At 40.1% G+C, this 23995-nt stretch overlaps 1 protein-coding gene across 1 annotated transcript in view; it reads left to right on the plus strand.

Annotated features, from left to right (window-relative positions):
* Nucleotides 1–1037: 1037 nt before the first annotated feature.
* LOC126426594 (neuralized-like protein 4) overlaps nucleotides 1038–23995 on the plus strand; it is a 294930-nt gene continuing 271972 nt past the window's right edge. Inside the window, exon 1 of the mRNA XM_050088488.1 lies at nucleotides 1038–1207. Coding sequence (XP_049944445.1) covers nucleotides 1049–1207 — 159 coding nt within the window. The 5' untranslated portion in view covers nucleotides 1038–1048. The remainder of the gene's footprint in view (nucleotides 1208–23995) is intronic.

The raw sequence follows: 23995 nt of genomic DNA on the forward strand, positions 1-23995 counted from the left end.
GTTATATGCGAGCTTTTTCATGTGTTACTTGGTAGTATAAATTGTAGGTGTGAGTTGGCAGTATAATGTTTCTCCCGGCAATTCAGTTACCCTTTCTAGGTTAAGTGAAAGCGTCTATCCTGGTTTTCGATTCTGATTCTGTTATGGCTTTGATATTGTGAGCTCATAGTCAGAAATCGTTACAACCAGTTGCAGTGTTCCACATCCATAACTAATCAAACAACCAGTTGCAATGTTCTACATCCGTAACTAATAAAAGCAATATAGTCGTTTTTGCTAGTTGTCATAGTTCTCCCGTTCTTTTCTTCTCCTTAGGAACCGAAATGATTTCGTAATCGACAATATGTTCGTTTTTCTCTCGAGGCATTCTAACATTGTGGTTGATAGTTTTATCCTTGATTTTTGCATCAGAATGTATAACTTCATTCTGGGCCCTAGATTGGGCTGCGCAGTTTATATGCGTCTATTTTTACTATATTGGCTGTGAAGTGCAGAGTTCATTCCAAATTCACCCATTATGCAGCTGTAAGATCGTCATGTAAGTAACCTACCATTTTTGTCGGTAGCTAGATGAATCATTGTAAACAGACACGTATTATACCTCACAATGTCCAAAATGTTGGTGATAGTTTCTGTGTACTTCCAAATGTGATTAATGCACCGTGACGAACTCTTCGCAGATTACCTCTCGGTTCTCATTGCAGTAGCACATCAAACTACATACAGCACTTTAACTTTCAAAGCTAAAGCAGAATCTAAAAATTGTTAAAACTGTAGCAGCACTAGTACGAATTCCGCTATATCTGTCGTCCAAGAGTTTTATTTGTGTTGACGAAACAGGAGAAATGAGCAATAACGACAACTTTCAAAGGTCATTTTACCACTGTGTGACTGTGACAACGCAGGATTCATTTGTCACTATCTGCAGTACGCAGTTTGATATCGACCAAACTCGAGCAAAATAGTCCAGCAAATCACGAGCGAGCATTCAGGCCGGCATAAAATGGCCGCCGCGTAGGAGTTTGTGTGTTGACAGATCAGAGTAAGCATGGCTGTAGCGTTCCATAGCCGGTGCGGCGATAGAGTGACGCTGATAAATAGTAATAGAACAGCAGTCAGAAACTTTTCAGAGTTTAATAACGGGTTGGTGCTGAGCAGTCAGCCTCTTGCAGACAATCAGCTTTTTCAAGTTCGCATTGATAAGAAGGTCTGTTGAGCATTGTGAAAACCAATTTTTATGGCTTTTTAATAATGTCGTTTCTGCTGCAGTAGCTTATTCTGTCCATAAAACCTCATACATTTAAAAAAAAATCATGTAGTTCTTCTGACGGGCCGATTTTACTGGTTTGTTTTGTTCAATGCTCACTTGCCAATCGGTGCTGTGCGTTTATTTCTTTGTTGGCTTTTGCGATGTGTACAGAAAATCAATACTAATGCAAATTTATGTAAATTGTCAACATCTTGCCATATATGTCATTGAGAACGAAACTGTAAAACTGACTCGTTGAACATCATATCGAGAAGTCGCATTTACGATTCAATAAACATGCAAATAAGTAAACATTACATCTTGAACAATAAGAATACTTAGATGTTACCTACTTTTGTGTTACGCAGCAGTTTTTCACCCAAGACCCGCAGTGATTCGTATAATTTATTAAACTTATTCGTTGTGCAGAATGCATTCTATCCTATTGCACATTCATTTGTGTGACATGGTATCTGTCGTTTCGGTACTGTCCATCACATAAAAATTTTCGTGACAGTGTATACGGCAGCAGAGCCCTAGATCGTAAAACAATGGATTTACGTCCAAAACATCCAATGCATTTCCGCGCAATAAAAACTTCAGCTGCTGTACGATTTAGCATCGTACAAATTATTATTGCTATGTACAAATAATGGTTTATATAATTTCGAAACTAATTGAAATGTTTGTTATTCCAATTATCAAGAAAGACTTATTTCATTAACAATGTTTTGACCTCATTGCCACTCACATATACGAACTATGAAACGTATATTTTGTTCAGACATCCGTTAGTGAAAATTAGAGAGATTATCGACGTAGCAGTTTTATTTATTTATTTTTTTGACAAGGGCTATCAGAAGAGAATAAACGTTTAGTTTTTATTTTAGGTTTTTTGTACAGCATAATTCCTGCCCTTTTTCCAGCACGTAGTCACAATCTTTGTGACAGCACAGCTGCAAATTACACTTCTAGTAAGATAAATAGATGCATAAGATAAGGCACCCATTTGAGTCACAAATGTAAAACTGTTTTGTCTGTCAGATTAGTTTGTCTTTTCAGTAGAGTTCTCATTTAGGCCCAGTTCTAGGAATATACATCAGGATAGTAACCACAGTGTGAGTTAAAGTATCTTCTAATGTAAAAGAAATAAAAATGTATTTGTCAGCCTTTGAATTCATCCTGGCCAGTTCTGCAAGTATTCTATATTCACAGTTGCATAATTCATTTGTGAAGTATTCCTGCTGCATCTGTGAATCCAATTGTTTCTCACATACGATTTGCCAGCCAGTAGGTTGTGCTTTGGTTTGGATAGAACATTGCAGTATTGCCATTCTAATTTGACTGACATTTATTGCTGTTGATTTCCCTTCCCAGCAGTTTTTAATATCTATGTGGATGAGTTCATAGTAAGCTGGGAACAAACTTTGTGTGTGGTATAATGCTCTCACCACAGTATAGATTAAGTAATATCTTAAATGCAGACAATGTTGTTATTGCACAATAGACAGCAGATAATTTACAAAGGAGGCTACACAGCTTAAGAAATGTAGTAGAAGGGTATGGACTGAAAATACCTCTACATAATTGAAAAATAGCATTTCTGGTGAAAAACATGACAAAATCAAAAATTGGAACCAGTGGTAAAATATTGGACTAGGTATCCATCTTAAGCTATCTTGGGTGTGAAATATCCCCATGTTATTGCCATTTGCAAACAAAACTTTGCAAATCTAAACTTATATGTGGAACAATTTGTAGAACACTGAAACAGACAACTGAAATGTTATAAAACAGTGACAGTTCTGATAGTACCATATTACATGCAAGTGACACATGTGTACTCTCAAAGAAAATGAGAAGGAAAATTAAGTCAGTTGAGTTGAAATATCTCAGGTTCATTGAAGACTTCATGCTGGCCTACAAAAGACGAAACACAGAAATAGGACGAGCAACAGATTTTTGAATTGGAAAGTAAAATTAAAAAATTGTCGGCTGTTGTAACCATTTAGAAAGAATGCAGCAAAATCATCTGCCTAGAATTTGGTTTCCGGAACCATCTGTGCAGCATACTCGTGAAGTGAACGTGATGATGATGATGATGATGATGATGATGATCACACACATATAGACCTCAAGAGAACCTTGCAAAGTGCCTACTTGACATAAGTTTTTATCAGGTGCCACACTTCTTACTTTATTACTTTTTCTGACCAATTTGTTCCTGTCTTGAATTTCTTGGCTCACTTTCCATGCTGTGGTTGAATGTTTGTGTGTCTTGTATATCAGAGTCTGTTACGGCAGTGTCCTTCTGGTCTTTTCTGAGATTGGTGAGCCATGTCATGTTCTTAATGCTTTCTTTGTACTCCAATATTTTAGTTTGTTGGGTGTCTGGGATTCTCTTGATGTAATCTTAAAGTTGACGTGATATGTTTCCATTCTCTTACATGCTGTGCAGTGTTTAGCCATCTTGTATCTTACTGCGCACTAGGATTTTGCTGACGATTCTTTTCTGATGGGTGACCAACATTTCTTATGCCTATAAGTTTTCTGGCTTGGCAGTGTATTATTATTATTATTATTATTATTATTATTATTATTATTAATAATTATAATCAGTTTTCTGTGTGCGTGCAAACACACACACACACACACACACACACACACACACACACACACACACACTCTTCGTGAGTATAGCACATGCGGTTAGTCATCATTTGCCTGAAATGATTTAGGAAAACCTAAATTAGGATGGCCTGACACAGTCACCATTGGTGGTGCCAAAATGAGTGCTTGAGACTAGGTCTGTGAACCCGAAACTAGTCACAAAGAAATTAAATATAAATAAATTAAAACAGTAAAATCATGGCTCTAGAACTTCTGTTTCCAAAACAACAGTTTTCCATAACAAGTGTTTTCCATGTCTCCTGTTTAGATTAGATTAGATTCACTTTCATTCCAATTGATCCGTAGTGAGGAGGTCCTCCAGGATGTGGAACATGTCAGAAAAACAACAACACACGACAAATATTTACAACTAAAACAAGTAAGCTAATGTACCATTCCACAGGTCCCAAGTGGAATGATCGTCATTTTTTAATTTATTTATTTATTGTTCCGTGGGACCACATTAAGGAGAAGTCTCCATGCTCATGGAACGAGTCAATACGTGGAATTATAACACGATTGTAGAAACAGATAAAATGAAATATAAGAAACATATTCAGGCGACACGTCATTAGTTTAAATAAAGAAATCAAGAATGTAACACTGGAATTTGCTTAATTTTTTAGCTCTTCCAGGAGTTCCTCAACAGAATAGAAGGAGTGAGCCGGGAGGAAACTCTTCAGTTTAGACTTAAAAGAGTTTGGGCTACTGCTAACATTTTTGAGTTCTTGTGGTAGCTTATTGAAAATGGATGCAGCAGAATACTGCACTCCTTTCTGCACAAGAGTCAAGGAAGTGCATTCCACATACAGATTTGATTTCTGCCTAGTATTAACTGAGTGAAAGCTGCTAACTCTTGGGAATAAGCTAATATTGCTAACAGCAAACGACATTAAAGAAAATATATACTGTGAGGGCAATGTCAGAATTCCCAGACTATTGAATAGGGGTCGACAAGAGGTTCTCGAACTTACACCACATATATCTCGAACAGCCCATTTTTGAGCCAAAAATACCCTTTTTGAATCAGAAGAATTACCCCAAAAAATAATACCATACGACATAAGCGTATGAAAATATGCGAAGTAGACTACTTTTCGTGTTGAAATGTCACTTATTTCAGATACTGTTCTAATGGTAAATAAAGCGGCATTTAGTTTCTGAACAAGATCCTGAACATGGGCTTTCCACAGCAGCTTACTATCTATCCGTACGCCTAGGAACTTGAACTGTTTCGTCTTGCTTATAACATGCCCATTCTGTCTGATTAAAATATCAGTTCTTGTTGAATTGTGAGTTAGAAACTGTAAAAACTGAGTCTTACTGTGATTTAGCATCAAATTATTTTCCACAAGCCACGAACTTATTTTATGAACTACATTATTTGATAATGTTTTAATATTACACACAAGATCCTTCACTACCAAGCTGGTGTCATCAGCAAACAGAAATATTTTTGAATCACGTGTAATACTAGAAGGCATATCATTTATATAAATAAGAAACAGCAGTGGCCCCAGCACTGACCCTTGGGTGACGCCCCACTTAACAGTGCCCCATTGGGACTGAACATCACTACCACTCTCAATACTGCGGAAAATTACCTTCTGCTTTCTGTTCTTAAAGTAAGAGGCGAACCAATTGTAAGTTACTCCCCTTACTCCATAATGGTCCAACTTCTGCAGTAGTATTTTGTGGTCAACACAGTCAAAAGCCTTCGTTAAATCAAAGAAAACACCTAACGTTCGCAACCTTTTATTTAATCCGTCCAAAACCTCACAGAGAAAAGAGACTATAGCATTTTCAGTCGTTAAGCCATTTCTAAAACCAAACTGTACATTTGACAGCAAATTATGTGAATTTAAATGCTGCAGTAACCTTGTATATACAACCCTCTCGATAACTTTAGCAAACACCAATGGCATAGAAATAGGTCTATAATTATCAACATTATCCCTGTCTCCCTTTTTATAAAGTGTTTTCACTACCGAGTACTTTAATCGGTCAGGAAACCGACCACTCCTAAAGGAAAAGTTACAGATATGGCTAAGTACTGGGCTAACATACATGGAACAATACTTCAGTATTCTGCTGGATACCCCGTCATATCCATGAGAGTTCTTACTATTAACTCAATCTCCCTCTTGTCAGTATCATGGAGGAGCATTTCAGGTAACAGTCTCGGAACACATTTTTCTACGAGCACTATATGATTCCCTGTTGGGACTAGGTTTCTATTTAGTTCACCTGCTATATTAAGAAAGTGATTATTAAATACTGTACATATATGCGACTTATCAGTAACAAGGACATTCCCACTACGCACTGATTCTATATCCTCGACCTGTCTCTGCAGACCAGCCACTTCCTTTACGACTGACCATATGGTTTTAATTTTATCCTGAGACTTAGCTATTCTATCTGCATACCACATACTTTTTGCCTTCCTAATAACTTTTTTAAGCACCTTACAATACTGTTTGTAATGGGCTACAGCATTTAGATTGTGACTTTCTAACATTTTGATATAATTGCCACTTTGTTCTACAAGATATTCTTATACCTTTAGTCAGCCACCCAGGCTGCCTGTTTGTGCTAGTACCCTGTTTTGAATGTTCTAACGGAAAGCAACTTTCAAACAGCACGAGAAAAGTCTTGAGGAAAGCATTATATTTATCGTCTACTGTATCAGCACTATAAACATCTTGCCACTCTTGTTCCTTGATAAGGTTTACAAAAGTCTCTACAGCAACTGGATCAGCTTTCCTAAAAAGTTGGTAATTATATTTAACCTGTGTTGCAGCACAAAAATCTTTTAGACTTAAAATTTGTGCATCATGATCTGAAAGGCCATTCACCATTTTGCTAACAGAATGCCCTTCTAATAATGACGAATGAACAAAAATATTGTCTATGGTTGTTCTACTGTTCCCTTGCACTCTCGTTGGAAAGAATACGGTTTGCATAAGATTATGTGAAGTAAGGAGGTCTACCAGCATCCTTTTCCTTGCACAATCACTTATACAATTTATATTGAAGTCACCACATATAACTAACTTTTTGTATTCCTATAAAGTGAACCAAGAACCTCCTCTAGCTTTAGCAAAAATGTTGTGAAATCGGAGTCTGGGGATCTATAAATCACAACAGTAAGAAGTTTAGCTCCACTAAATTTAACCACACCTGCACAACATTCAAACACCTTTTCAGTGCAGTACTTTGAAACATCAATTGACTCAAATGGGATGCCGTTTTTCAAATACATGGCTACTCCCCCACACCGCAAGGAGCTCCTAGAAAAGCTGCAAGCCAACTTGTATCCTGGTAAAGGAAGCCTCTGAATTATCTCCTTATTTAAGAAGTGTTCAGATATACCAATAATTTCAGAGTCAACATCTATAAGTGGTTCACTAACTTTATCTCTAATGCCTTGTATGTTTTGATGAAATATACTAATTCCCTCATTTATCGGATACCTAAGCTTTGTCGAAAGTGGTTTCTTTGTTAGAGAGACTTCCCTTAAGCAGGAATACCTATCAGCTGACTTCAGTCTAAAAAAGGTACAGCTCTAACACCCACAACTACCGGAATTTTCCCATGAGTGATCCCACCACCCCCACCTATGCTGTCACCTATAAGCTTTGCCAACCTCCCCTTCCCATACCTGTTGAGGTGCAGGCCATGTCTAGTGAAACCCGTCCTGCTGATAGTCTCCACCGACACCACTGAAATGTGACCCATGCCTTCTGTCATCAGCACACCCCCAAGTCTCATGTTATTACGCCTGACGGCTATATTAAGATGAGGCCGATCATGACGCTGAAACAGTTCCACAAAATGCACATTCGTGTTGCCAGTCTGAGTGGCTATCTTTTCCAGGTCGCCATCTATGTCATACTCCCCATCCCTATCAATACTATTACCAGCCCCACACTAAGCCATGAACACTAAGTCGTTTTACAAATACTAATGCACTGAATTTAAAATAAAATGTTTTCTTTATTTATTTATAAGGTAATAAACATGTAATACAACTACTGTAATACTTACTTACAATGAACACATTACTGCACTGAAATGGTGCAGAAGTTAGTCTATACTTACACACACACACACACACACACACACACACACACACACACACACACACACATTCATTTTCAATGAACACATTACTGCACTGAAATTGTGCAGAAGTTATATTGTACTTATATACAAATCAGTTGGTTTTACTAAGAAATTCATCAATGGAGTAGAAGGAGTTGGCCACCAATAAATCCTTTAGGCTTCTCTTAAACTGAATTTCATTGGTTGTTAAGCTTTTTATGGCTGCTGGCAAGTTATTGAAAATGTGTGTTCCTGAATAATGCACACCTTTTTGTACAAGACTAAGTGACTTTAAATCCTTGTGAAGATTATTCTTATTTCTATTATTGATTCCATGAATTGAGCTGTTGGTTTGAAAAAGTGATATATTTTTAATGACAAATTTCATAAAGGAATAAATATATTGGGAAGCAGTAGTTAGTATCCCTAGTCCCCTAAACAGGCTTCTGCAGGATGTTCTTGAGTTCACACCACATATAACTCTTACTGCACGTTTTTGTGCCCGGAAAACTTTAGCTTGGCTTGATGAATTACCCCAAAAAATAATCCCATATGACATTATGGAATGAAAGTAAGCATAGTATGCCAGTTTTTCATTTTTATATCCCCTATGTCTGACAAAATTCGCATTGCAAACAGAGATTTGTTAAGACGCTTCAGCAGTTCTGTGGTGTGCTCCTCCCAGTTGAATTTATTATCAAGCTGTAATCCCAAGAATTTAACACTGTCCACTTCTTCTATCTGTTTGTCATCATATGTTGGGCGTATACTCGTGGGACACCCCTTACAAGTTCTGAGCTGCATGTAGTGTGTTTTTTCAAAGTTTAGTGACAAAGAATTGGCTAGGAACCAGTGATTAATGTCCACAAATATTTTATTGGCTGATCTTTCTAAGACTAAACTTGATTTGCTATTTATTGCAATGTTTGTATCATCGGCAAACAAAACAAACTTGGCATCTGGTAATGTTACTGATGAAAGGTCATTGATATACACAAAAAAAAGTAAGGGCCCCAAAATGGAACCTTGTGGGACCCCCACATGTAATTAGTTCCCAGTTGGATGATGCCTGATAGCTTGATACAAGTCTCTTTCCTAATAACACCCTTTGTTTCCTGCCAGAGATATAAGATTTGAACCATTTTGCAGCATTTCCCGTTACACTATAATATTCTAGTTTACTTAAAAGGATATTGTGATTTACACAGTCAAATGCCTTTGACAGATCACAAAATATACCAGTTGCCTGCAATTTTTTGTCTAATGAATTAAGCACATTTTCACTGTAAGTGAACTTTTAGAAACCCAAACTGTGACTTTGACAGTGTGTTATTTGAGATAAGATGGTTATAAAGACGACTGTACATTACTTTTTCAAAAATTTTTGAGAATGCTGGCAACAGTGAAATTGGACGGAAATTTGATGCTATTTCTTTATCTCCCTTCTTAAACAGTGGCTTAACTTCAGCATATTTCAGCCACTCAGGAAATATTCCACTGATAAACGACTGGTTACACAGATAGCTTAATATGTTACTTAGCTCAGAATCACATTCTTTAATTAACTTTGTTGATATTTCATCATACCCACTAGATGTTTTTGATTTTAAAGATTTTATGATGGAGATTATTTCTGTTGGGGTAGTGAGGGTCAAATTCATATTTACTTGATATGTCTGGTCTAAGGTAATCCATAGCAGCATCTACCAAACCTGACAACCCCATCTTTTCAGTAACAGTTATAAAATGTTTGTTAAAAAATTCTGCAACACTATACACATCCGTCACCAATGTATCATTTACTCTTAATGCTATTTGTTCCTCTTCATGTCTGGTTCTACCGGTGTCCTCCTTCACTATATCCCATAGTGTCTTTATTTTGTTATCCGATATGACCATCTTTTCCTTGGAATATATTTGCTTTGACATCTACATCTACATTTATACTCCGCAAGCCACCCAACGGTGTGTGGCGGAGGGCACTTTACGTGCCACTGTCATTACCTCCGTTTCCTGTTCCAGTCGCGTATGGTTCGCGGGAAGAACGACTGTCTGAAAGCCTCCGTGCGCGCTCTAATCTCTCTAATTTTACATTCGTGATCTCCTCGGGAGGTATAAGTAGGGGGAAGCAATATATTCGATACCTCATCCAGAAACGCACCCTCTCGAAACCTGGCGAGCAAGCTACACCACAATGCAGAGCGCCTCTCTTGCAGAGTCTGCCACTTGAGTTTATTAAACATCTCCGTAACGCTATCACGCTTACCAAATAACCCTGTGATGAAACGCGCCTCTCTTCTTTGGATCTTCTCTATCTCCTCCGTCAGACCGATCTGGTACGGATCCCACACTGATGAGCAATACTCAAGTATAGGTCGAACGAGTGTTTTGTAAGCCACCTCCTTTGTTGATGGACTACATTTTCTAAGCTCTCTCCCAATGAATCTCAACCTGGTACCCGCCTTACCAACAATTAATTTTATATGATCATTCCACTTCAAATCGTTCCGCACGCATACTCCCAGATATTTTATGGAAGTAACTGCTACCAGTGTTTGTTCCGCTATCATATAATCATACAATAAAGGATCCTTCTTTCTATGTATTCGCAATACATTACATTTGTCTATGTTAAGGGTCAGTTGCCACTCCCTGCACCAAGTGCCTATCCGCTGCAGATCCTCCTGCATTTTGCTACAATTTTCTAATGCTGCAACTTCTCTGTATACTACCGAAAGCCGCATGGAACTTCTGACACTATCTACTAGGTCATTCATCCGTATTACAGTCTTTAATATTTTGCAGTATTTCTTTTAATGTGCTATAGCATCAACATTGGAACTGTTTCGGATTGACAGATACAGTTTTCTTTTTGTTTTACAAGATACCCCTATTCCTCGAGTAATCCATGGCTTCTTTGTAGACTTTGCTCTAATCTTGGTAAGTTTTGGGGGAAAGCAGTGTTCGAATAAGGTAAGCACTTTATTAGCAAAAATGTTATATTTTTCATTCATGCCATGAGCACTGTAAACATCAGTCCAGTGAATGTCTCTGAGGAGTGTCCTAAAATAATCAATTTTTGGCTTACTGATTACCCCCTTGAGCTCAGATTTAACAGATTTTATATCCTGTTCAGTATTAATATTTAACAGAAGGAACTGCATGTCATGGTCTGAGAGGCCATTGACTATTGGTTTTGTAATATAATTTTGTTCATTGGACTTTTCTATAAAGATATAATCAATGACTGTTTGTGAGCAAGTGGCTATCCTAGTGGGGAACTTTACAGTGGGAATTACGTTGAATGATAGTGTTACTAACTCAAATAAGTTCTTATTGGGAGAGTCTTTAAGGAAATCTACATTGAAATCACCAGCAACCACTATTTCTTTGTTTTTGGTTGTTAATTGGGCCAGTACAGCTTCAAAGTGGTTTACAAACAGATTAAAGTTACCTGCAGGTGCTCGATATACACTTAATATTATGAAGGATTTTTTGTGAAATTCTAATTCTGTTGCACATGCTTCCATATGCTGTTCTAGGCAAAATTTATGAATGTCTATGTTCTTAAATTTATGACAGTTCCTGATGAATGTGGCAACTCCTCCTTTCTCCATTTCTGATCTACAAAAGTGAGATGCTAACCTAAATCCTGTAACACTTAAAAGTTCTATACCAGTGGTCACATGATGTTCAGAGAGGCAGATTATGTCAGCTGGGTTTGAAGACTCTAATTCATCTATGCAGATAGTTAATTCATTAATTTTATTTCTCAGTCCTCGAATATTTTGATGCAATAAAGATAGCTGACATTTCACATTGACTGAGTTAAAATTGGAGTTAAAATATCTGCTGACAGTTGAAAATTCTTAACCAATGGCTGTTTATGCTGATGTAATAAGCTGGAATTATGTTTTTTGATTTCTTTCTCAAACTGAAGGTTTGTCTCAATTCTAACCTCTCTTAAAATTTGCTTTCTTTCTGTCCTCCCTACCCTAAAAAAGGGTCTTTTCTGAATCCTATAACCACTGGTATTTTACCACTCATGACAGTGCCTCCCCCCTTTAACTTTCCTGCTATTTCCCCAGCCAATTTACCCTTCCCCTTCCTGTTGAGGTGAAGGCCATGCCTAGTATAATCCCACCTACTGAGAGAATCAATATGAACCACACTAATGTGTGACCCTGCACCCGACATGAGCAGCCATTCCAGCTCCAAATTAACTCTCTTGACAGAAGAGTTCAAATGAGGTCGGTCGTGGCGCCCAAGAACAGATACAAACTCAACACTTGTATGCTTCGATGCTGATGCAATCTTCGCCAGGTTACACTCTATACTGTACCCAGGATCTCTGTCAATACTGTTACCTGCCCCACCCACTATACCACGGTGTCTTCCTTAGTAAAATCTTTGCAAAGTGATCCTAAATCCTCTGTCACCTGCTCCAGACCAGCACTAGGTTTAAAAAAATTTGTGACCTGGTATTCTGATCCTAGTTCATCCTGCAAAAGTTGGCCAACACCTCTTCCATGGGAACTACCTAACAACAACACTTTCTTTCTCTTTACTGATTTCCGTACATTCTAACTGTTCAATTTGCTGCTGAAAGTTTGTTGTGCCCTGTCTACACCTGCAACTGCTCGAGGCTCACCAGCTTCTAACTGAAGCACCAGGTCAAATCTATTTTCCACATTCACCATAAAGCTGTCAGACAAAGTTCTAGGCCTGTTCCTCCTGTTGCCTGTTGCCTGTTGCCACTTCCCACCTCTCTTTACCCTTCTCCCTCCTTAACCTGTCAAGATCTCCCCTGGCCTTGTCTAACTCAGCCTGAAGGGCGGCAATTTTCCCCTCCTGTTCTAGTATCTTCCTATCTCTACTACAAATCCTACAAAACCACTGATGAGTCTCATTTACTTCCCCTATTCCCATGCCACTACAGTCACCCACATGGAAAAAACTACAGCACCCGTCACACCAAAGCTCCGACCTAACAATTCTACGGCAAGTCCAGCACTTTTCACTCATGATAAACATAATAGTTTATTAAGAATAAGTCAGTTAAATTACAGATAAACACGAAAATATGGTTACACAAATTTGGCCTATACGCAACTGTGTGTAAACAAAAACAAAAGTGCAAAGTTTCTGAAACAACAAGTTAAACTTTACGCTACTTTCCGGAAATGCTAGTTAAATAATGAAGAGGTACACTAAGTTAAATTGCTGGAGAGAGCAAGGTACAACTAAACGAAATTCTATAGATTTGCTGCAGCAGAATGTAAACAGAAAATACGACTGTACGGTCTTTTCGCGTTTTCTGCTATATTACGTAAAGAAAAATGAAACCTTTAATGGTACACTTAAACGGCACACTAATACACATATTTACCACGTAATCAGTACTAATCTATATGTTTTATAATCTAAAAAGGCTTATCTTTACGAGAACACCAAAACTCACGCTGTCATGTGAAGTATGAGAGTTTTGCTCTCATACAGGGCAGCTGGTTTCGTAACAGCCTTGTACCGAGTTTTGCATTTGCGGTGAGGGAACATTTATTGATATTGTGAGTTTTTGTGTAGGCCTTAAATAGTTTCTCTAGACAAATTCGTTGTGCTATTGTTTCCTTCCACAACACATACATATTTTTATTTATGTTCTTGTGAAAGTATGATCTGCAGTCTAATGCGAGGTCTGAGTGAGGTTGAAAGGCAACAGTTAGATTCTGAGTTGCGAAAACTGCCAATTGTGACTGTACATTTCTTTACAGATTGCCTTCCAAATTTATGGTTATATCCTCAGCTAAACTGTAATTAAGGTGTACTGCAGCTCTTTTGCTGCATGCTGCTGTTAACAATTCTTTATCGTTGTTCGTAGGCAATGAGAATTAATGAATCTGATGACTTACTTCAGCTGAATATACAAATCGATTAGTCTAGTGGAGAGTGCACGATTGATGACTATTGACGTGGCTATTACGGGTTTTAAGGTTGGTTACTGGTTTTCATATTATTTTCCTGTGTTGTATTTTTCTCAGAATGTGACAGGATTTCTAGTTTTAATGTTTTATATTACAGTGTTAGTATTGTTGCCAGTTGGTGAAGGCAACAAATGTGACTGGAGGAAAATTGGCTGTCGTGACAGACTGATCTGTAGTGTAACCTGATGATTGTTTCAAAAACTTTGAGGTACTTTCAGAACCTCAAGATTTCAGAGGTGATAGTTAGGCAGAAACCTGAGAGTACAACAACAAAAACAACCAATTATTGATGAAATTATTTAAATGGACAGATAAAAAATCTACTCACCAAGTGGCAGCAGAACACACACAAGACTGTTGTGATTGGCAAGCTTTTGGGGCCAGTGACCCCTTCTTAAGGCAGAAGGGTTGAAGGGGAAGGAAGAAGGGTGAAGGAAAAGGACTGGAGAGGTCTAGGGAAAGGGGTAGATTCCGGTAAAGTCACGCTGAATTGCCGGTCAGTAGAGACTTAACATACAGGACGAGAAGGAAAGACCGATTGTCGGGGACTGCATCGGACAAGATGTGAAAATGTGAGAGCTTAAAGGTGGAAGCAGGGTAATACGCAAGACAGAGATTACTACTAAAACATCGTGCACGAGTAAATAAGAGTGAAAAGCTAAGTGCATTGCATGTAACGGAGGTGGGAGGGAGGTGGTGAAAAATACATGGAAACGAAATGAAAGATGTATAAAATTAAAACGGAGTGAAGCAAAGTGTAATTACAGTGACAAAAAGCTGAGATGGAAGAAATTAACATAAATTAAGGTCAGGTGGGTGGTGAGAACCAAGGACGCGTTGTAGTTCTACTTCCCACCTGCGGAGTTCTGAGAAACTCTTGTCTGGGGGAAGAATCCAGGTGGCGCATGTGGTGGTCAACACGTGCAACCCGTAGTACAAACACTCCCCCCCCCCCCTACATCGAAGTACCGAGCATTTCCTAGATTGTCTGAAATCCGTGCCCGCCCCACTTGATTTCCAGCATTGATGCCACCTCCCACTATACCAACATCTCCCATGTACATTATCTGTCTGCTGCTGAGCATTCCCTCAGTCAATGCACACCTGATTCCAAACCTATGACATCCTAGCTACTCACCTTAATCAACTTTATGCTTACCAACAACTACTTAACCTTTGAGGGGCAGACATGCAAACAGATCAGGAATACGGCCATGGGAACCAGGATGGCTCCTTCCTATGCCATTCTTTTCATGGGTCACTTGGAGGGGGCTTTCCTGGGATACATAAGCCCCCCTGGTTTGGTTTAGACACATCGATGACATCTTTACGGTATGGACTCATCGTGAGGTTGACCTGCAAAAATTCCTGGAATATCTGAATACCTGCTCCCAATTAATTTCACACGCTCCTATTCCGAATCCCGTGCCACTTTCCGCAATGTTCGTTTTGTCCTCGCTGAAGACCAGCTACAAACTTTTGTCCACATTAGACCTACCGACAAACGGTACACACATTTCGACATTTGCCATCCTTCCCGTGTCAGACATTCCCTCCCGTACAGCCTCGGCATTCGAGGCAAATGTATTTGTTCGGATGCAGACTCTATAGCAATACACCACCATTCTCACGACAGCCTTCACTACACCACCAGCCTAGTTAAAAAGCAGATTTTCCAGGGCATCACATCCAATCCCGATACTGCTGATCCCTCCACAAAGGACCTTCAGAGCACACCGTTGGGGACTCAGTGTTATCCTGGTCTGGAATGCATTAATCAGCTACTTCGACTGGGCCGTGGCTTCCTAAAATTGTGCCCTGAAGTGGGATCCATTCTGTCTGAAGTTTCGCCCACCACACCTAGAATAGCTTTCCGTCACCCTCCCAAGTCTCCGCAATATTCTTGTCGGACCTTATGCTCCTTCTGCATCCATCTCCCTACCCTATGGCTCCTACCCCTGTGACCGTCCCCACTGAAAGACTTGCCCTATGATCCCTTTCACCACCACCACCACCAACACCTATACCAGCCCTGTAACTGGCAAAACATATACTATCAAAGGGAGAGCAACCTGCAAAACGACATGTCATATACGATTCAGCCTTTTACACCGGTGCAGCTACCACCAAATTATCAATTAGGATGAATGACATAGGCAGAGGATGTATACAGGCGACATGCGATGTCCTGTTGCCGAGCGTGCTCTACAACATGACATTCGTGACCTCGGCACCTGTTTCACCACATGCGCCATCTGGATTCTTTCCCCGGACACCAGTTTCTCAGAACTAAAAAGGTAGGAACTAGAACTACAACACTTCCTCAGTTCTTACCACCCACCTGGCCTTAATTTATGTTAATTTCTTCTGTCTCAACATTTCTTCACAGTAACTACCCTTTTCTTCACTCTGTTTTGGTTTTCTACATCTTTCATTTCTTTCCCATCTATTTTTCACCGCCCCCTACCACCTCTGTTACGTACAATGCACTTGGCTTTCCACTCTTATTAACTCGTGCGTGACGTTTCATCAGTAATCTCTCTCTTGCATATTACCGTGTCTTCCACCTTTAAGCTCTCAGGTTTTCAAATCTCATCCCACGCAGTCCCCGACAATCAGTTTTTCCTTCTCATTCCGTACGGTAAGTCTCCCGTGACCCGCAGTTCTAGGTGACTTTCCTGAAATCTACCCCTTTCCCTAGACCTCTCCAGTCCTTTTCTTTCACCCTTCTTCCTTCCTCTTCAACCCTTCTGCCTGAAGAAGAAGCCACTAGCTCCGAAAACTTGCCAATCACAACAGTCTTATATGTGTGTCATGCCGTCGCTTGATGAGTAGACTTTTTATTTATCCAGATTAAATTTTATTACATTTTATTTATATGACAACATTGTGCACAATGATTCATTAGGCAGCCACTAATTGGGGTGGGGGGGGTGGGGGGGGGGGGGGGTGGGGGGAGGTGTTGAAAAATAATATGTCCAATTTTTTTTATTCAGTTCTCAATATCAGTTGATGTATTATATGCCATGCATATTATTCGCATGGCTTTCTCACTTCACTGGCACCAGTTGCAACCCTCTGCCACTAGAGAGCTCTGAATTATAGCGTGTTAGTGTAATGCGACTTTGTCTGTGGGTGAGAAGCAGCGTGCTGTAATAGTGTTTCTAACTTCGAACACATGAAGCGCCCCCTCTTTAAGGGGAGGTTTACTATCTTTGGCCCCAAAAAAGCGTGTTCTTTGAGAATTTTTTTCTCGGGATGTGTTATAGATATCAATGTCAAATTTGGCCAAAATGTTTATTGATATTTCCTCTACAAACAGGAATTTTTTCGACCTGAAATGTCGAAGAGCAAAGCCGGAAGTGCTGTCAGAATGAAACAAAATTTCGATGTAGACCTCCACGCACCGTATGTCACAGGTCAGCCGGCACGTCAAAAATCAAAATTGAGTTGACGTTAGCGAAGTATATAAGATTCGTAGGAGTTGTACCTCGCTTCAGTTACTTGGACCATAGGAAACAAAATGGTGGCTATTTGAAAAAATTTGGGTTTTTTCATCGTTTTTTGACTTCGTCGGCCAAGTAAAAATATTTATAGTTGGTGGATCGGAATGAAAGTGGTACAACTCCTAGACAATTTAGTTACCTTCGTTGGAAACAAAGAATCACGCCAATCGTTTCAGTAGATTTGAAGTTACCAAGTTGTTGTTGTTGTTGTTGTTGTTGTGGTCTTCAGTCCAGAGACTGGTTTGATGCAGCTCTCCATGCTACTCTATCCTGTGCAAGCTTCTTCATCTCCCAGTACGTACTGCAAGCTACATCCTTCTGAATCTGCTTAGTGTATTCGTCTCTTGGTCTCCCTCTATGATTTTTACCCCCACACTTCCCTCAAATACTAAACTTGTGATCTCGTGGTGCCTCAGAACGTGTCCTACCAACCAATTCCTTCTTCTAGTCAAGTTGTGCCACAAACTTCTCTTCTCCCCAATCCTATTCAGTACCTCCTCATTAGTTATGTGATCTACCCATCTAATGTTCAGCATTCTTCTGTAGCACCACATTTCAAAAGCTTCTATTCTCTTCATGTCCAAACTATTTATCCTCCATGTTTCACTTCCATACATGGCTACACTCCATACAAATACTTTCAGAAATGACTTCCTGACACTTAAATCTATACTCGATGTTAACAAATTTCTCTTCTTTCCTTGCCATTGCCAGTCTACATTTTATATCCTCTCTACTTTGACCATCATCAGTTATTTTGCCCCCCAAATAGCAAAACTCCTTTACTACTTTAAGCGTCTCATTTCCTAATATAATTCCCTCAGCATCACCCGACTTAATTCAACTACATTCCATTATCCTCGTTTTGCTTTTGTTGATGTTCATCTTATACCCTCCTTTCAAGATACTGTCCATTCCGTTCAACTGCTCTTCTAGGTCCTGTGCTGTCTCTGACAGAATTACAATGTCATCGGCGAACCTCAAAGTTTTTATTTCATCTCCATGGATTTTAATTCCTACTCCGAATTTTTCTTTTGTTTCCTTTACTGCTTGCTCAATATAGAGATTGAATAACATCAGGGATAGGCTACAACCCTGTCTCACTCCCTTCCCAACCACTGCTTCCCTTTCATGCCCCTCGACTCTTGTAAGTGCCATCTGGTTTCTGTACAAATTGTAAATAGCCTTTTGCTCCCTGTATTTTACCCCTGCCACCCTTACAATTTGACTGAGTATTCCAGTCAACATTGTCAAATGCTTTCTCTAAGTCTACAAATGCTAGAAACGTAGGTTTGCCTTTCCTTAATCTTTCTTCTAAGATAAATCGTAGTGTCAGTATTGCCTCACGTGTTCCAACATTTCTACGGAATCGAAACTGGTCTTCCCTAAGGTCGGCTTCTACCAGTTTTTCCATTTGTCTGTAAAGAATTCGTGTTAGTATTTTGCAGCCGTGATGTATTAAACCATACCGCGTGATAAAAAAAGGTAATTTCGAGAAAAATGCGTCTGAAGTTTTGACTTCATATAAAGGCAATATTATGCAACTTATGTTCAATCTGCTATTCCGGGTCCATAAAATAGTCCTTCCTTTTCCTCAGTGAGGGCGTTCTGCCCGATCTGCTCCATGCTACGCTGTTCCAGAGCTGCTTGTATGGCTGGTGACAAACGGTTTTTGACTGCTCGAATCTGGTGGTCATCCGAATGCTTGGCAAACTGCGCCAGATAGAGTCCCAGGGTGAAGTCCATCATTGTCACGGTCTTCAGAATTGCTGAATACCCTTTGTTGAAGCTGCTTACTGCCAGGAAAGTCACAGTCTTCACACCAGAATGCAAATGCTTGGGGGCTAACTTCCAAACACACGCGTTCAAACTTGCATTTGAATTTTTTGTGTTTCCTTCCAAGCATCGGTACAATAACTGATCCTCTGAAAGAAAGAAAAAAACTGGTGCATTAAAAAGGCCGATTTCAGGCAGGTGCATTTTTTTGTTGAACTGCAAATAACAAACATTTCTGTTCCGTATTCGGAAAAACCATTTCAGGGATGGATTCTAAACACTTTTATGGATCCAAAAATGCAATTAAAAAAAAAATAGATTTTTGGAACAGAAGACAGTAAACTTCCCCTAAGTGTGATAATGCTGACCTCACAAGAGCTCAGCGACATTTGCATTCATAAATTCTCCTCTGTCCAGTCCCGACTTTGCCCCATCCGATTTTCATCATTTCCAAAACTCGGAGAATTTCTCGTCAGTAGTGAGCTGGCTGGTGTGGCCGATAGGCTCTAGGCGCTCCAGTCCGAAACCACGCGGCTGCTACGGTCGCAGGTTCGAATACTGCCTAGGGCACGGATGTGTGTGATGTCCTTAGGTCAGTTAGGTTTAAGTGGTTCTGAGATTAGGGGACTGACGACCTCCTTGATTGTGACGAAGTGGTGGGGTTGTGGTTTTGTCAACACAGACATTCTACAGTGAATGAATCAGCAAATTGGTCTCTTGTTGGGAGAAATGTGTTTGTTGCCAGTGTGTGACTTTTGAGAAATAAATATGTGGACATGGAGGATAAAGTTACAGAATGTTAATAAAGTTCAAAAAGCTTTAATAATTTTTACGTAAAAACTTTGGAGGCATTGGTTGGTTCGTCAGAAGTGTCTGATTCCAACTGTCTGCTTTGAATCGTGATGTAATGGTGTGGTGTTGTGTGACATAACTACAGTGTTATGTGTGTGTGTCGGTTGTGTTTGTAGATGTCACGGTGTATCAGATGGTGCACTCAGGTGGTGGTTATTGACGTGCCAAGTTTAACGTGTGGTATTAGATTTGCTCGAGTTTTGGTTGTCATTGTGCTAAAGTGGTTTTGCGTTTAGGTTGTCGGTGTGGTAACGCGGGTTGTAGAAGTGTTTTCGGTGGGTTGTTAAGGTTTTTTTTTTATTTGCCATTTTTGTTAGGTCTGATTAGTTTGATGTTTGTTGTGTGAAAAGAAGTATAATTATTTTCATTGCTTTTTAGTTAAGTATGGGTACGGCAGTGGAGTTTGTGAGTGAGTGTTGTAGGAGACGTTTCTGTGCACGCGTGCCTGTGGCCGCGAACATTGATGGCGTTGCCAGAGGTTTTGTTGCCAAGTAATTTTTGTTTTGGTTTTATTCTGTAGTAATTGTGGAGTTTTGTCTGTTGCATATTTATGGTAGGTCAGTTGGGCTTTAACTCATTTAGTGAATATGGGGTATTTGGTTTTTTGAGTTGTTGGCGTTTTGGTTCAGTGTTCTAGGTGTTGAGTTTTTGGTATCAGTAGTTGCCGTTGATCTATATGGTCAAGAGAAATGTCAGATTACTGTGGTTTTGTTGGTGTAGTGGAATGTTGTAATTTAAATTTTTTTTACATTGTTTTAGTATGGAGCAACGTTTTTCTTAAATACGTGTAGTTGTATATTTAGCTTGTCCCTACCCTAAACCCCCAGTTTCCCACGGGTGTCCTGTTAGTTTCATTTTATTTTTGGTGCGAGATGTTATTATGTCATTTTTATTTTTGTTTGAGTTTGCTGACGTGTGTACGTAATGATGTCGTCTCCGTATTGTATATGCTGGAAGTAGCTGTTTCCACCTTATTCTTGACATTGTGGGTCAAAGCAGACTGTGGAATCGGCTACTCCTTTGATGCCCTTTAGTTTCTGGCGTGCCTCGTAATTTGATACACTTGAAATCGTGACATTTACCGAAAGCTCTTTCCTCGTCAGTCTGATCTGACTCGTTTTGTCGTGTTCGCTTCCCACAGTTCATCGCGCAAACGGTCCACCGATTGCAGAATGCAGAAGAAGAGTCATAAGTAAACTTTTACCACATCCTCAATTAAAACCTGTATTTTCCCACTGTAGTTTGATATATTCAAGTTTTTAATAGGTTTGAAGGCATTAATAACATTAACATCTGCTCTCAAAAACACCAATCGTATTTACATATGTTGGTGGTTACGTACGATTGTATTAATTCACAGTCGTACTGATTCCTAGCGTCACTAGTCAAAGATGAATTCGTCGTGTTTCTCAATATTTTCCTTCTGTGAAGTAAGCCAGAGCCTGGATGCTCTCAGATTTGGAGCACCTAGACTGACAGATCCCCTGTTTGGAGGACTGTATCGAATGCGTGTGCCTTATGCTGTTCCAAATACGCGAGGATTGATCCCTGCGGCCTGTAAAACTAGTGTGTGTGAGGGAAAGGTCACAAAGGTGTCAATTGTCACTTCAAAAACATAAAGTTATGTAATTACTTGTTTGTTTCTTTGTAGTTACTTGTCTGCAGTCCTTGTGCACACTGAAATCTCCTCACTACAATACTGTAGAGTAGCTAAAGAAAATGGCCCAGTCTGTCAAAATGGAGGCTGTTTCGCCAGTCCATTTAATTTCGGCTCGTGTGGTGGCACGTTACTGTCTTGTCACGTTAGGGGTTCAGTGTGTAGTAGAACTACAGAATTATTCCTAAAAGAAACAAAAAATAATAATTATGTGACTTTAGTTTTTTGAATTGGTAAGTAAGACTTTGACAACCACTTGTACACTGTCAAGTAGAAGTAAAATCATCTAAAAGTTAATTAAATGCACCTTTATTAACAGAAACAGGAAGACTAGGCATCATAAATCATTAAAATAGGCAGGCAAAACATATTGTAAACATTTAAAATAGGCAATAAAAGTCAATATATATAAACTGTGGAAACTCCAGGATGGAAAACAATAATATTAGGAAAAGGATAGACTGGTACTCACCAAATAACGGAGTCAATGAGTCGCAGACAGGTGCAGTTGCTGCCGTGCCTTTACCGCACGGCACCCCACTCTTCACTGTCGCCACCACCTTCCTCTACACCGACATCCCCAGTGCCCGCGGTATTATGCTATTCGGCACTACGTTTTCCGTCGATCCGACCGACTCCGAACCTCCGGCCTCGTTCCTGTTCGCTGTGACCGACTGTATTGTCGCTCACAATTACTTCTCTGAAGGCACCGTGTACAAACGAGTCTGTGGTACAGCAGTGGACTGTCGCGTGTTACCGGCCTATTTGTGAGCCGTCCAGAGCAATCCTCTGTAACTACCTAGAATAAACTGCTCCCCTGGTAAAGATTCACTGACGGTAACTTAGACATCTGTGCAGAAGGTGAAGACACCTTCTGCACATTCCTGCAGAACCTCCCCCATTCAGTTCAGCTGTTTCTGTCAACCCGTGAAGCCACCTTCCTCAGTGTCGACCTCTGTTTCGAGGACACCTACATCGGTACCTCTGCTCTGCATTGAGCCTGCCGACTGTCAGTAATACCTCCACCTCGACAGCTGCCACCCACCGTATTCCGAGAAGTCCCGTACGTACAGCCTAACCACCGGTGACCGTTGCACCCGTAGTGTCGAGCATTTCTTCCCGGAATATGCCGTGGGTCTCACCGGAGCCTTTGCAGACCAAAATTACCCTCCGGACACAGATCGGAAACACATCTCCTGTGCCCGGACTCTCCAGTCACCCTCCACCTCCCAACGTCCCCTCGTGACTCGGTACCGTTCGGGACTGGAGCAATCGAAACACACTCTCCTCCATTGTTTCGACTACCTCTCGTTGTGCCGTGAAATCGAGAATGTCCTGCCCACTATCCTTCTGCAATGTTACGTGGCTTTATGCTTAATTACAGACTTACTATTTTATCAGATGATTTGTTTTCACCACCTAACGCCCGCTGTTTACGTCCTCCTTCGTTGCTGAGTGATGTATCACTTTTCGTTCTGACGCTGCAACTCTTCCTTTCCTATATCTCTACTACTTTTTATCTATATAGATGATGAACTATTGGTTTTTCCATTTTACAACTTTTTAATAACTGTGGAAGTATTACAGGCATTGGGTCCCACCTAATGTGTCACCCGCCTATACGTTTTACGTGAACCTTTCGAGACCCGATCGATCTGTTTACAAAGAGAAGGCAGAATATCTCTTCCTTTGACGTCGTCCGACAATGACCCAGGAAGCTCGACGTTCTCACGGCCCGGGCTCTTCCGCAGCTCGTGGTAGTTTGCAGCATTCGTTTTATTCCTCGCCCACTTGCTGCTATGTCGAACTTTCGTGGTGATTGTTGGGCGACGTCTTCCACATTATCTGCAACATAAACTTTCTTCCCACAGTATTTCTGAAAACCCAAAAACAAACTTAAAGAACATAACAATAATAACTGTTCTTACAATTATTTGTATAAGTCTTGGTCGATTTAATGAGGGGTGGGACAGGCCTAAGCCTTGTGACACCACACTTCCCACTTCTCTGGCGGTATTATTTGAACACCCACCGAGCCTACGCGATATCTTAGTCCGCCCCCACTCGACCCCACCTGCCGACCCGTCGCCTCGTGGCTCGTATCCCTGTAATAGACGTAGATGCGATGCCAGTCCCGTGCTTCCTCCCGCACCACCTACTCCAGTCTGCTCACCGGCGCCACCTATCCCGTTCGAGG

The sequence above is a fragment of the Schistocerca serialis genome, chromosome 11 (assembly GCF_023864345.2).
Source record: "Schistocerca serialis cubense isolate TAMUIC-IGC-003099 chromosome 11, iqSchSeri2.2, whole genome shotgun sequence".
NCBI classification, from domain to species: domain Eukaryota; kingdom Metazoa; phylum Arthropoda; class Insecta; order Orthoptera; family Acrididae; genus Schistocerca; species Schistocerca serialis.